This window comes from Nannochloropsis gaditana (assembly GCF_000240725.1).
Source record: "Nannochloropsis gaditana CCMP526 unplaced genomic scaffold scaffold152, whole genome shotgun sequence".
Classification (NCBI taxonomy): Eukaryota; class Eustigmatophyceae; order Eustigmatales; family Monodopsidaceae; genus Microchloropsis; species Microchloropsis gaditana.
The window spans coordinates 40056-51054 of NW_005803801.1; the positions used below are offsets into that span (position 1 = coordinate 40056).

At 59.8% G+C, this 10999-nt stretch overlaps 2 protein-coding genes across 2 annotated transcripts; one reads left to right on the top strand and one right to left on the bottom strand.

Annotated features, from left to right (window-relative positions):
* Nucleotides 1–4291: 4291 nt before the first annotated feature.
* Nucleotides 4292–4670, bottom strand: NGA_2084810 (uncharacterized protein; the record flags this gene model as incomplete). Its single annotated transcript, XM_005855623.1, has 1 exon — nucleotides 4292–4670. A coding segment is annotated over one exon (379 nt), but the record flags the coding sequence as incomplete, so codon positions are not given.
* On the top strand, nucleotides 4650–5364 carry NGA_2123110 (rna binding protein; the record flags this gene model as incomplete). The annotated part of the gene is made up of 1 exon (XM_005855626.1): nucleotides 4650–5364. A coding segment is annotated over one exon (588 nt), but the record flags the coding sequence as incomplete, so codon positions are not given.
* Between the last annotated feature and the right edge of the window lie 5635 nt (nucleotides 5365–10999).

The window sequence follows — 10999 nt, forward strand, 5'->3', positions numbered from 1 at the left end:
GTGAGGGGCAGTGTGGCATGGCAGTAAGCTAATATGTTGGATCGAACATTTTGAAAGACAGTATCGTGCAAAGCGGAGTCAAAAACATAAATGAGGAGCATAGATGATGCCCTGTGAATGGCCGAGGCGACCCTGAAGAGTCCCTGACAAAGTACGTGGCGACTCGCATTTTCCATCCGCCCACAGAATCCGACGTTGGCCGTTTTTGCTGTCGCAAATGCATTCTTTTTTTCAGAGTCACCCCATGCTTAAAGTTTAGTATTGAGAAGAAAGCCGAGCGGAAAATGCACAGATAGAGGGCGGGGGACTGGCGGTCGGGCGGGAGGGAGGGACAGTACTTTGGATTCAAGACAAGCTAGGTCCCGCTTCCGTTTTTCGATGTAAGTCGAATCTCCCCTAGCCTCCTGTCCTCCTATCCCGGATGCTTGTCGCTTGTCCTTCATCCCTTCTCTCCTCCATCCCCCCAATAGATAGACGCGCGAGCGTGTCTTCTGTCGCGGCTTGGACAGTCTCTACCACCCATTGACCTCCAAAAGCTAGTCTCTGCTCTTCCGTTCCTTGTCCACTCACGTCCTCCGACCATATACATCCCTTTTCCTCTCTCCCTCCCTTCTCCCCTTCCTTCCTTCCCTCACTCCCTGCCCCTCTTCCTCCCTCCCTCCCCTCCTTCACTTCTCCTCGTTCCGGTCCTCCACATTGGTGGAACAGCTCTCACAGAACTTGTCCAAGAGCTCCTCCTTCTTGTCCTCAACCGCCGCGCCACCCCGCCAGAAATCCGGTCGCCGCCCGCGCAGCCTCTCGGTCCTTTCCCGGTACTCCTCCTCGCTAATCTCTTCGTAGGGCATTTGCGGGTAAGCTCCCGCCTCCATTTTGGGCAGGAAACTGATGCCTTTGAGCTGGTATTGGAAGACATCCAAGGCGCGGGCCAAGTCTTTGCCTTCCGTGGCGGGGTCGAAGGTGACTGTGCAGCTCACCTGCCGCACGAAATTGGGAGAGAGGGAGGGAGGGGGGAGGGGCGAAAGAGGGAAGAAACCATGTCCATCACAACACACATATATAGCAGGGGTCTCGCCACTCCCATCCCTCCCACCCACCCTGCCCCCCCCCCTTCCCTTCTTCCGCACCTGGTTGTCCGCCCAATGCCGTTGGAGAAAAGCCGCGAATGCGACCTGTTCCCAAAGCCCCACCTCCTTCAGGGTCCGAACTCCCTCCCCTACATCCACCGGAATCTCCACCACGCACGTCCTCTCGGGGTCGCCCGCCGCCGGCTCCACCACGTAGCCCACCTCCAGCAAGGGAGGTAGGAGCTCGCTGTTTTTGGCCAGCCGGACGCGGCGAAGGTAGAATCTGGACTCGGGGAAGTGCATGCCGGGCGTGGCGCCGGCAAGGAGGGAAACGGTCCCCGACGGCTTGATGCTCGTGGTTTTGACGGAGCGGGGGATGGAGAGCCATTCACTGTACCGCTGGTCGGCCTCTTGTAGGGTCTGGTATCCTTCCTGAGGAAGCGAGGGAGGGAGCGAGGGAGGACGGGCGAGGAGGGGGCACGGGCCTCGGATAAGTGTGAAAGTCAAGTCGTGGCGAATGAGACGACCTCCCCCTCCCTCCCCTCTCCTCACCTCACACCACCGGTGCAGCTCCCCCATCCCCTTCCTCGTCACGAACTGGGCTAGGCCGGACATGGAGCAGCCGATCCGCCGGTTCCGGAGCATGACGGCGTTGGTCTTGGCCCAGTGGGTGGGGCCCAGGGTAACGGTCTTTGCGTACAGGAAGGCGAACTGCAAAGTGGCCAGGAAGTCCTCCAGGCTGTCGTGCTTGTCCGGGAAGGTTTCCACCAGGCAGCAGAGCTCGAAGGATTCTGCGAGGGGGAGGGAGGGAGGGAGGGAGGGAATGAAAAAGAGGAACAAGAAAGCGCAGGCCACAAAGCTCGTCCCATTGCATGACTGCAGTCCTCCTCTCTGCGCACAAATGCCTTGGCCTACCTAGCGTCTGTTCCAAGCAGGGGTTGCCCCCCATCGCCCGAGCATCCCTCCAGTCCGGAGGACTCCCCATCCGCCCATAGGCCCGCATGTTCTCCAACCAAGCAAAGCCAGGCTCCCCGTTCCGTTGCACGCGTTCGCACACGTTTTCGTAGTCCATGCCCACGCTCGCAAAGACGCTGTTGTTACTCGTCCACCCGTACGCCGCTCGGTGGGGGTTCTTCTCGTAGTTCTTCAGGTCCACATACTCCTCGTCCTCCGGGGCCCCGAAGGCAATCTCCGCCGTGCGCCGGACATTCCCCGCCACCACGCATTTCCCAATCAGGTTCATCATGTCGACAATGGCCGTGACGCTCACCGGCTCCCCCACGATCGGGTCCAGGACCCCCTGGATGTCCCCGTGCAAGGCCTCCAGGATCTCCCCGCCCTGGCTCACGCCCCCGAACCCCTTGATGGGCGACCCCGCCGGGCGGATCGAGGAATAATCGAAGGCCGGCAACGGCAGGTTCAAAAAATAGGCGTCGATTAAGTACTTGACACTCTCCACCCAGCCTTCCCGGGAATCGGGGATGACGAAGGTCTTGCGGGCCTCTGGACGCCGGTTGGGGCCCCAAACCGTGACCCGGCCCGCCCCCAAAGTGTCGAATCCTACACCCACGCCCAGCATCGAGGCGTCCATCAGGAAGGCGAAAGGCGCGGAAGGATCGTTGGCCATGTCTTGGGTGGAGACAAAGCCGCAGTTGTTCAACGCGGCGTACAAGCGGCGGTCCTCCGTCAGGGTCGTGCCCATCGCCCACAGGCCCCGGCCGGGAGGCAAAAATTTCATCTCGAAGATGCGCCGGTACATTTCTTGGGCAAGTCCTTGGGCGCGCTCTTCGTCCCACTCCAAGCTTTGCCGCAACAGCCATTCTTTTTGCATGCTAAAGGTCCCGTTCACGACCCTTCCCACCGTTTCAAACCATCTCTCCCGATGCTCCCCGTCCGCCTTCATCCGGGAATAGGTCCGGCGGTACACCAATTCGCCCAGACCGTTGAACCCGAAAGGAGGATCCTCGTCTTCCCATTGCTGGACAAAGCTTGGGTCGAGCCGGAATCTGTGAGGGGGGACGTTGTCGTCAGCTTGGGAGGGCGGGTGAGCAGGGGGTGCGGCAGGGGGGTCCGCGGGGAGCGGGGAGGAAGAGAAGGCGGCAGCGGTGCTGGTGGAGGTAACATCCTTTTCCCAGCAATGTGCAGCATTGAGTGTACGATTGTTGCCAACGCGGCGGCTGTGGGCGTGGGAGGTGTGGCCCGGGTGACTGGTGCGGGACGAAGGCTGCTTGGCAGTGGGACCCCCCGGGGACGGTGGAGGGGAAGGCGCGCCGGCACTTCCCTCCGGTATGGAGCTAACGGAGGAGGAGCAGGAGGCGGATGGAGAGGATGATGATGAGAACGGGCGGCAGTAACGTTCCATGATGGGTGTCGGTGGCGCACGCCGTCTCCGTGCACGGGGCAGAGGCCCGAGGTCGGGGGCAAAAGCTACCCAGGCCTGTTTCTGACGCAAAATTGATGGCGACGTGCAGAAACTGGCAGGGTATAGAAGCTGAGACAGGTTCGAAGCCAAAGTAAGCTTCGGTCGATGTAATATAGACGCAGACGCGGATGACCACCCGGGTGTAATGGCAGGGGATGGCCGGACTTGGAGCAGTCTCCGCGCGCCGACAGAGCTTCCCAGCATGCGAGACTGGATTTCTAGGAGGCCGCTTCCACCCTAGGCTCTATTGGTTTTAAGGGACCCTGCGAGGATAAGGTGTACGGTCAAAGGAGGAATGTTGCCCGGTGCAAGTGTGGTGTTCAACGAGACTTAGTCTCCTTGGTTTCCGTCTTTCTATCCGGCAGTGGCAGGGTGGAGGTCGAACTTTACGAACATGACGACACACAGTGTCACATAGAAAATGACTGAGTAGTTCCACATTTGTGAACTGGAAAATGCCTGGTTGAGGAGATATGCGGGCGTGGGAGTGGGGACTGAAGCTGAAGAAGCACGCAACTAGAGCGGAGGGCGAGCATCAAGCGAAGACGAAAGTTGACATACCCAGAGCCATTGGGCACCCAAGATTGCCATCCGTACGCACAATGTTTGCCACATGCACGTTTCTTCAGTTGGTTTCAATGTCGACGGATAGAACAGTGAAGTGCTTTGCGTCTTACACTTTTGCGCGTTCGCATCGACGTGTCCTCCACGTCTAAACCCGTTGCTCATTGATGTGCTTGCCTTCTCGCGTTTTTCTCTCATTTGACATGTTCATTCTTTCACGTAAGACCCAAATTCACACTTTACAGGAGGGTTGATCACATTACAGGCCCATGTCTGGTGCTGGCCGTAAAAGTGCCTACCGCAAAAGCGTAACGGAGGAAGTCCTCCACTCATTTCCTGAGCCCAATGTGGCCGCCGGCGAGCGAGTGGCCCGTGTTGTCCAGTCCCGTGGGGGTAATATTTTGCAGGTTTGTCTACGCACACATAGCACTGACCGAGGATAAGCCGTGCTATCAACCGGAGTGGGAAATTTGTCCCGCGCTCGTGCAGGGAATGGTCGAGAGGAAGTTTTACGAAGGGAGAGTGCAATGGGTCGACGCCTATGGCCTCACTGAGCCCTTCCTGGCCGATAATTATTCCTCCTTTCCATGCTCTGATAACAGGTAAACGTCGCACCTGATCCACAAAGCGGTGAGGACGAGAACAGCGGGTCTCTGGCCTTGCTTCCTACGAAATTTCGGAAGCTGATTTGGGTCAAGCGGGGAGACTTCGTGATTGTCTCTGGCACGTCCCACGATTTTCAGACGGCGGCCGGCGAGAAAGGGAAGGTGAAATTCATGGTCGAACACATTTTGTACAAAGAGCAAGTGAAGCACCTAAAAGACCAAGGGATGTGGCCGGTCGTTTTCTCGGAACCTGCAGAGCAAGGACCGGCTCACAAGGGTGAGGGAAGGAGTGAACTGGAGCACGGTGCAAATCAGAGAGTAGAGCCGGAAGGGGGAGGACAGGAAAAGTGTCAAAATGGTAACCCAACTAGGGAGAGAGTCGGTCGGGAGGGTGATGGCAACGTATCTGCATTCCAGGTAGAGGACGGAGATAGCACTGGAAGTCAGTACGAGAGCGATGAGGAGGATTACAGCGATCTCCATGTAAACACGAATCGCCTGGCCAAGGCACATTTGTACGTCGATGATGATGAGGAGGAAGAAGAGGCGGAGGCGGATAAATTCGATGAAGGGGTGGAGTAAGTTGCTAGAGTCAAGGAGGAACGCGTAAGTTTCCCTCCTCCCACAACAATGTACATATTGGAACACGGCTATAAAGTACTGTGCAGTGACAAGAGTACTGAATGAAATTGGAACTCTCAATGGCGGAAGTTTAAGTTCTTCTTGCATTTTTTTCCTTCCCTCCGGGTCGTGCGGCTCGGAACGCTCTCAACGTGTCGGCTTCCTACGCTCCACTTTCCTCTCCCTTCCAAGTACTTAACGCATTGTACGCTGTCCTGCATCATCAAAGCTTCTCGTGGCCCTTGTATCAAGAGGGATGCCACGGAAGTGTGTCATTCAGGTGTCGTGCGAAGGTGCAAGAACCTCAAACTTACCTGACACGGCGGTCGCTGGCTACCATCAAACTTCCGTATTCCTCTCCCCTAGGAGACCTCAACTCAATCGTGTTACCATGTCATCTGATTTCCCCGTCGTTAACAGCAGGGTCGCCCTTTTATTTCTTCCATTTGCTGCCATTGTTGCTGTACAATGGCGTCGTAAGTTTTTTTGGGGTGCCGGCGGCCCGGGAGGTGGCGGTCACAGGCGCACAACAGGAGACCGTGGCTACTTTTCCACATCGTCGTCTTTCCAACCTGCCGGTAGTGAAGGTATCCCAACAGAAAAAATTCGCACGGGGAAGGACGTCACAATTGTAGGAGGTCGACGAGCACGTCAGGGGGAAGCGCGGCGGAAGCATGGACGCCTTGACAGAGGCACTGCGCACAGCCCATTCCCCCAACGCAGACGAGGCCGTGCGGGCTTATGCCTTGCGGGTGAGTCTTTCCACCCCCTTCTTGCCCCTTTCTCGTGCTTATGTGTCATTTTGTCCCGCATAAGCCGTGCCATTTGTTGTCTGTTCAGAACCTGTCGTGATGGTGTCGTGATGGTCCTCTCTGTTCTCCTGCGGGTTGTATGTCTCCTGCTTGGCCGCTTGGGTCTACATTAAAGTCCACGTCGGCCCTTACCATCACATTGTCGCAGTACGAGCATTCCATTTTGCTCTCTGTCGCGTGGTGTCATTGCTTTCTCCTATTTATAATGCTCGCTCTGCCATGTCCTTTTCCTGGTCCTTTGCCATGCTTCCTCCCTCCTGTTCAGTACCTGGAGGAATTCAAGCACAGCGACAACAGCGGGGACTGGGCTTTCAACACGCTTCGGACACCAGACTCTCCCGGCGAAGCCCGTCACTTTGCATTGCAATGCCTGGCCAGTCTCTTGCAGTCTCGGTGGAAAGCGTGGAATGAGGAGGTTCGACTCCAGTTTCGGGTGGCGGTGATGGAGGTGGTGGCTTCCACAGGGGCGGGACGAAACGAGGAGGTGTATTTGCGCGAACGCATTGCCTTGCTGGTGAGCAAAATCGGCGAGGAGGAGTACCCTGTGCGTTGGCCAGAGCTCTTAAGGGAGCTGGCGGATATCTGGGAGGGGGCGGGAGCGGGCTCCCCGGCTCCGCCAATCATTGCCTTGATGGCGCTGAAGAATTTGGCAGAAGATTGCGTGGATTCCGACTTCAACAATTTGCTGCCGACCGCACGCCGGACGGAGATCTTGCGCGCCTTGAACTTGGAGTTGGGGGTGTTGCTGCCCCGCCTGTACTCGCTCATGGCACGGACCTACGAAGGAAGGACGCAGCAGATGGGGGGGAACGGCGGGGAGGGGGGGGGGGCGACGGAGGTTCTGAGAGCAGCGCTGCAGACTTTGAAGCGGTTTGTGGTCTGGACTCCGCCCGATTTGTTGATGCTTCAGCCCTCGATGAATTTCTTGGACGTGTTCGCCTGCTTGATGGCCGAACCGGCCACGCGCCTGGAGGCCTTGGAATGTGTCCGGGACCTGGGCGGTCGAAGGTTCGAGAACATGGAGCACGTCAAGGCGTACGCGGAGAAATTGGAAGGGGCGACCCGGGCCTTGATACCACAGTCGGAGGCCTGGCAATGCCTGGTCTTCGGGGAGACCCTCTGTCATACCTGGTCCCTCTTTGTCAACGCCAACCTGGAGAAATGGGTGGGGGAGGACACGGCGGTCACGACTGTAGGGACGGGGGAGTTTCGACTCCTGGCCCGGTGCCTGGAGGTCATGGCGGAGCTTTTGCGGCTGCCCTCGTACCGGGCCAGTGTGGCCCTGATGGGTGGGTGGGCGGTGGCAGTCAAGCAGGAGAAATTGAAGGGGCTGGGCCTGGTCGAACCTTGGCTACCGTTGGTGATGACGGCCTATTGCGAGAAGTCCGTGAAGCTCTGCTACGACGAGGCGGCGGGTGCCTTTCCCGAGAACCCCGTAGCGGATGAGGTGAGGGCGGGAGGAAGGGAGGGAGGGAGGGAGGGAGGGGGTCAGGGGCTGGGATCGCGGAGGCGCTGGACTGACGGGCTCCGCTTGGCCACACCTCTTTTTCTCCTTGCAGGAATTTATCGACCAGGAGGAGTACCTGGCCCTGCTTTCAACCCTCAAGGCCAACGCCATGACGCTCGTTCGCACTGTCGCAGAGCTATACCCGTCCCAAGCCGTCGTGTTTTTGAAAGAGCGTCTGTCGTCGTTGCTTCAGCGTTTTGGCACCCCGGAAGCCGTAGCAGGGGTTTCCGCGGGCGCCGGCACGGGCGTGGGAACCGCCGGCGTGGGATCCACGGGCGGGGTGGGGGGGGCGGGGGGGGGCGGCGGGTGGCGGGATCACGGTGCAGAGCGAGGCTTACCGGCAGTTTGAGGGTCTCGCGAACCCGTTGGACCGGATCTTGGGGGGCATCCCAGAGCCCCAGCAAGGCAAAGAAGAGGACGTGGCCCTGCTCCAAAGCGTGAGCTGGTTGTTGTCGATGCTTTTGGGCTGGCAAGTCACTGACCCATTGCTTCTCTACTGCCAATGCCTGCTCTTGGAAGGATTCAAACGGTTTTACCGTTACCTGGACCAACAGCTGTGGGCGGTACTGGAGCTGCTCTTTCAGCACATGGAGTATCGGGATCCGGCGTTGGTGGGGAAGACCTTCAGCAGCCCCACCCAGCTGATGAAGCATCTCTCGCCCGAAGCTATCCAAGTCCGCCGGCGGGGTTCCAATACCTTGACAGAGATATGCAATACAGTGCCGGACATCGTGGTTCCCTACCTAGGGGAGCTCTGCACCCGGTGTCGGGCCCTGTTGCTGAAGGGGGAAGTCAGCGATGCGCAGCGGCCGATGGTGGTCGAGATGCTGGTAGTCGTGGCCAACGCCTTGGGGGACAGCCAGCAACGGATGACCTTTATTGCCGAGCTGGTGTCGGATTCCGAGGCCTACTGGGAGAGCCCGACGACCAGCATGTCCCTGTCCTCCGTCCCAGCCTTCCTGGAGCTGTTTGGCGTCCGTCCGGGGGCGCAGGGGGAAAGCGAGATCCCGAAGAGCTCGGCGGACTGGGACAAGGCCTACGACCAGACGCATGCCTTGCTCGGCGTGCTCAACACGTTCTTGGGGGTGACCCGGCGGTTGAAAGTCCCGCAGCAGGACGACATCAGCAGCAAAGATCCGGCGTTGGCTGAAATTGCCCGTGTCTTGATCTGCGACCCCCTCTCTCTGGAGGAACTGGCGCAGATCAACCCCTTCGTCCCGGTCTGGGTCCGGATCCTCCCCAATTTGCTGGCCCTCCTCCGCGTCTTGCACGGGATGTGGGCGCCGGACGTCCGTCGGGGCCTGCTGGCGCATCCGGACTTGCGGCATCTCCTCTCCTTGAACGACGACGAGGTCTTGGCCCGGGTCAAGGCGGGGGGTACCCGACCGCCCCAACAAAACGTGGCCCCAGGGGGCAACCAGTGCCGAAAATGGCCGACCTGGCTGAATCAGGTCCGACAGTCCGCCTACCAGCTCTTGGAGAAGGCCTGCCACCACAAGGTGATCTACTACCACCCGGAGACCCTCTTGGCCATGCGGGAAACGGTGCTGGGGCCCTTGGTCTGGATGGAGCACCGGCACGTGCCCTGGCTCATCAAGAACTTTCTAGAACCCTACATCGTGCATTGCCCTGGTCCCTTGTTCGCCACGCACCTGCCTCCCATCGTCGGCCCATTTTTTAGCCACATGCTGGTCCGGTGCTCCGTGACGTGGGGAGGGGCGGGGGGCGGGGAGTTGGAGCACCTACGGGAGGGCGGGACGCTGGTCTTGGCGGAGGACGCGGTGAGCGTGGAGGATTACGAGACGATTTTGGACAAGCTGCGGCGGGAGGTGACCCGGGCCTACGTGGAGGCCCTCCAGGCCGCACTGGCCTTGCGGGGGGGGATGATCCAGGCTTTGGTCGAGAGCAACAAGGCGGTGCACCATCAGCAGCAAACCGCCAAGGCAGCCCATGCGTGGGCGGGGAAGACGAATGGGGGCGGAGGGGAGGGAGGGGAAGGGGGGGCGGAGGGAAGTATGTACATGAAAAATAGGGCGGGGGGGGGGGGGCGCTAGGGTCAGGCGCTGACGGGGGGCAGGATGTGCCTTTTCCCTCCTCGTCCTCGTCCTCGTCCTCTTCTCTCTTGGCAGGGCCAGGAGGAGGAGGAGGAAGCGGGGGAGGGGAAGGCAGCATAGGGAACGTGGGCCCCGGGGGAAGACGGGCGGTGTCCCCGCCGTGCACGGCCGTGAAGGACTTTGTGCAGGCCTTGACCCGGTTCTTGGTGGTGGAATCGGACGTGTGTGCAGTACCCCTTTTCCTCTCCGTGATGGGGGCCCTGTGCTGGCAAGACCAGCACTCGTGCCGGCGGGCCGTCCACGTAGGCCAACGCATGATGGAGGTCGGGGGAAAGGAAGCCAAGCTGCACTCTGCTTTCGGCCGGGAGCTTTTTCGGGAACTGGTGACGGCGGTGTTGGCGGAGCAAGCGTGGGTGCTGGGCATGCAGAACGATCTGGTCGCCCTGGCCTGCGAGATTTATCGGACCCTGGTGATCGGGGAGAACGGGACGGGGGGAGGCGGCGAGGAGCGCCCGACGTCGGCCTCGGCGGCCTCGGCCCTCCTTCCCTCCCCTGCCAGTACCGGGAGTGCAGGGAAGCTGTCTCGGGTTCCCCCGCGTCGGACGGCCCAAGTGGTGTGTGACTTGCCCCGGCAAGTGCTGTTGGGCCTCCCCGGCCTCACCCCCTGAGATGGTGGGGGAGATGGAGGCGAAGATGCTAAGGACGCACCAGTCTAAGGAACAGCGAGAAATTTTGAAAGAAACCCTGTGGATGGTGACGGGGGCCAACAAGGGGGGCGGGGAGGCGAGGAAGGCAAAGAAGGAGGGGAAGAAAGGGGGGAAGGGGAAGGACGACGGTGGGGAAGACGGGGGCAGGAACAGGAGTGGGAGCGTGGAGATGAACGAATTGCAAGCCCGGTTGATTCGGAGAGGCCAGGCGTTGCAGGCGGAGCGGGAGGAAGTGGATTTATGCGCGGCCTCCGTGGCGAACTTGTTCGGGGAGTGAGTGGAGGAAGGAAGGGAGGGAGGGAGGGAGGGAGGGAGGGGGGGAGAGAGATGGAGTGGTGGAAGGTGGATATAGACGTTAGACAACCCGACCATTGGCAAGAAAAAGGTAAATAAGCACGAATGCATGATAGCATCCTCATGCGGCGTTGCGTTTTGAGGTTTCTCCAAATCCCCCGACGTGGCCCACCGTCTGATGTGCCTGAGTGGCCAGGGCCTCTGCGTCAGCTCCCTCCCTTCCCCCGCACGGTCCGAGTACTCTTGTACTCCGGCGAGGCACTGCCACCTTCCGCCGCCCTTGTACAGTTTGCGTACTTTGCCGCCCCCCCCCCCCCGNTCACCTCTCCCCCTTCCTCCCTCCCCTCCC